Here is a 3772-nt window from a genome sequence, read left to right on the forward strand (position 1 = left end):
ATGGTAATTGCGCTACTTTGGGCTGTTTTTTTTTTACTGGCATGGGCTTGGGATGCACAATTAAAATGATGTAATAGTTGTGATCATAATTTTACCTTCCATGATCATTCAGACTTGATCAGGTGCAGTACTGACACTCTGTCAAGTCTGCATCAAATCAAGCACTCCGTAATCACAGGTAAACTGTCTGATCAGTCAGGTGTTTGTCATGAGAAGTGTTGCACAAAACAGCTATGGTTTGCAGACAGTTATAAGAGTTGATGTTACAAATACATCTTTTGAATATACTGTGTGAACTCATTGCCCCGTTAGCTCGGAGAGCTTTATTTTCCCTCCTCAATAAGTTTTGTCAGTTGTTTTGTTTATTGGTCTAATTCTTGTTTCTAGGGTTGCATTGGGTTAGTCTTAATTCTCTTGTGCTTCGTTCCACACTTCTGCATTATGTTGTATTGATAAGGAGTTATCACAAAGTAAGTCTGTTTAGTTGCGCTATCTTACAATCAATATATAGTAAATGTAGGTTAAAGTGTTGCCGATGTAACCGGTTAAAACTTGGATTGGCGATGAGGTCTTAAAATGTATGGAAAGAGTCTTAAAAAAGGTCTTAAAAGGTATTAAATTTAACTCCATGATTCCTGTATATACCCTGAAGAATAAGAAGAATAAGAGAGAGAAAGCACACACACACACTGTACTTCTGCTGTGTGGTGAATCTCCGGCTGAGGAGCAGATGTTCACACTGCTGGAGGAGCGAGGGATTCATTACTGAACCGCTGACTCCAGAGCAGGATCGAGTAAGGGAAAGCTTTGCTCTCCTCCACACACACATCTGTTCACAGGGACCTTTTGCTTCATTTTCCTAAGGAAAATAATAACAGCATTAGTGTCATAATGTGAGGAATGCAGTCCTCTCACTCCAGCAGCATCTCGGACATGTATCATTAATATACTATTATAATTGTACAAATACGTTTTTAATAAATAATTGTATTTTAATAATTTTATATTTAAAGTTTAAGCAGTTTTGTTGTGTTTTTTTGTCTTTTTTAAAAATATGTCTGTAAAGTTTAGTTAATTTTTATTTCAGTTTTACATTTAGTTGTTTCAGTATTTTAAGGTAAACGAAACAAAAATTAGAAATATTATATTTTATTTCATTTAACATTTATTTTATTTCATAGTTTTAGTTTTAGTTAATTTTAATAACCCTGTCATAAACTGTGTATTGTAGTTGGACAATATTTAGTTTATATTACAATACGTTATTGCTTTTTTTCTGCTCACTATGATACTGTACTGTTGGGTGTATTATTTATGTATTTGTAATTTTTTATGTCTTTATTTTAATCAAATGTTTGTTTATTTATTTTTAAATACAATTTATATATTTTGGTTCTATGCAAAATTTATAATAAATGATTAGTTTCTATTACATTACCTTACATTACTTTTTCTACTCACTATAGTACTGTACTGTTAAATGTATTATGTATTTTTAATCTTTTTAAAAAATATTTTTTTTCATTAATTTCTTTATTTTAATCAATTTTTATTTATTTAATATTATTTATATATTTTGGGTCTACCCCAAATAATTATAATAAATAATTTGTTTCTATTACGTTACCTTATTACTTTTTTTCTACTCACTATAGCACTCTATTAGATGTATTATTTATGTATTTTTTATAATTTATTTATTTAATAACTTTTTCTTTATTTTATTCTTTTCTTTCTTTATTTATTTAAATTAATTTATATATTAAATAATTAATTAACTTATTTTATTTCATTTTATTTACTTGTTTTACTTGTTTATTTTTTGTTTGTTTGCATATTTAACATTAACATTAGGATATTAAGTAAAGATCATGTTCCGTGAAGATATTTAGTAAATTTCCTACTGTAAATATATCAAAACTTAATTTTTGATTAGTAATATGCGTTGCTAAGAACATCATTTGGACAACTTTAAAGATGATTTTCTCAATATTTAGATTTTTTTGCACCCTCAGATTCCAGATTTTTAAATAGTTGTATCTCTGCCAAATATTGTCCTATCCTAACAAACCATACATCAATGGAAAGCTTATTTTTCAGCTTTCAGATGATGTATAAATCTCAATTTCAAAAAAATGACCCTTATGACTGGTTTTGTGCTCCTGGGTCACATATTGCATCAGTGAGCTGATGTTTTTGTCTGACGCGCTGTACTGAACCTGAAGGAGAGCAATGATTTATCTTTCTGTCGCTTTTAACATTTATTTGATTTCAAGTCACATAAATGTTTTTTGCATGGTTTTAGTTTCTGTCACAGGCAGTATATTGCCGATCATGATGTGAATTCTGCTGTGTGATGCGAGTATGCGGCGGTGTTTCATGTGTCTGCGCAGGCATGCGCTGCAGCTGAACGTCATCGCCACGCAGCAGCTCCTCTCTCTGGCGCAGCAGATGCAGCACCTGCAGGCCTTCATCCACATCTCCACTGCCTACGCCAACTGCAACCGCAGACACATCGACGAGGTCATCTACCCTCCTCCAGTCGAGCCCAAGAAACTCATCGACTCTCTGGAGTGAGTGCAATATATCATCATCATCATCATCTCAAACTCACTTACAGAATCTACCCGGCAACCGCATCTATGAGCTTATGTTACCTTATGGAGTTAAAACAACCCAGAGCTGTAAGGGAAGAGTGTGTTCAATATCAGACTTAAGGTAATGTCTTTCAACAGAATTATGGTATGCTGAAAAACATATCAAAACTAAATAAAGATAAAACAAGGAGAGTATCGGAAATAAAAAAAAAGCCATAAACACCAGTGTAATTTTAGTATCACTAAGATACTGAAGATACTAAGATATTTTTGGTTAATATATTTTGAATTAGTTTATATTTATATATTTTATTTTATATATATTTTATATTTAGTTTAAGTTTGAGTAATTTTGCTGTGTGGTTTTGTCATTTTCTGTAGGGGTTTTTATGTCTATGTAATTCTTAGTTATTTTAGCACATCAAGTTAAATTAAAATAAAAACAAGAAATGTGTCCTTGGCAACTAGCTGAAATAAAAAAGAAGTGTGTATGTGTGTATATATATATATGATTTATCTGTGTGTCTGTGTGTGTGTGTGTGTCTGTCTGTCTGAGGACCTAATACTTTATACATTTTTTTCAATTAATGTTAATATTATTAATATTATAAATGCGTAAAAATATTTGGAAAATATTTACATTTAAATTATTCAGGGGTTTTTTATATTCACTATAGTACTGTACTTGTTATATGTATTATTTATTTTATTTATTTAAATATATGTTTTTGGTATGTATGTATTTTAATCCATATTTATTATTGAATCATTTATTTTAATACATTTTTTATTGTTGTATTATTTTAGTTAATGAATAAATGAATTTATTTACATTCCTTTTCCTACTCACAATAGTACTATACTTTTAGATGTATTATTTATTTTAATATCTTTTATTATTAATTCGTTTGTAAATTTTAATGACATTTTTATTATATACTTTAATTTATTCATTGTTTTTTCTCTCTAACCTTTCCCATGAACCCCAGTTTAAAAAACACTTGGTTCATGCCACTGGTCATTGCATGTCTTGATTTTCCACGTTATTTGACTCTGTCCAGCCAGATAGCATCAGGATGTTTTGTCTGACACACTGTGCTGACCCTGAAGCAGAGCAGTGATTTATCTGTGTGTCTGTGTGTGTGTGTGTGTCTGTCTGTCTGTCTGTCTGTGTC

At 30.4% G+C, this 3772-nt stretch overlaps 1 protein-coding gene across 1 annotated transcript in view; it reads left to right on the forward strand.

The window, feature by feature from the left end:
- The window catches only part of LOC107656461 (fatty acyl-CoA reductase 1-like), a gene marked incomplete at its 3' end in the record, with an annotated part of 31479 nt that overhangs the window by 27306 nt on the left and 401 nt on the right, over positions 1-3772 (forward strand). The window contains exon 4 of the mRNA XM_016444334.1: positions 2394-2573. Within this exon, the coding sequence (XP_016299820.1) occupies positions 2394-2573 (180 nt within the window). The remainder of the gene's footprint in view (positions 1-2393; positions 2574-3772) is intronic.

The sequence above is a fragment of the Sinocyclocheilus anshuiensis genome, unplaced genomic scaffold, assembly GCF_001515605.1.
Source record: "Sinocyclocheilus anshuiensis isolate Anshui unplaced genomic scaffold, SAMN03320099.WGS_v1.1 scaffold183, whole genome shotgun sequence".
Taxonomy (NCBI): Eukaryota; Metazoa; Chordata; class Actinopteri; order Cypriniformes; family Cyprinidae; genus Sinocyclocheilus; species Sinocyclocheilus anshuiensis.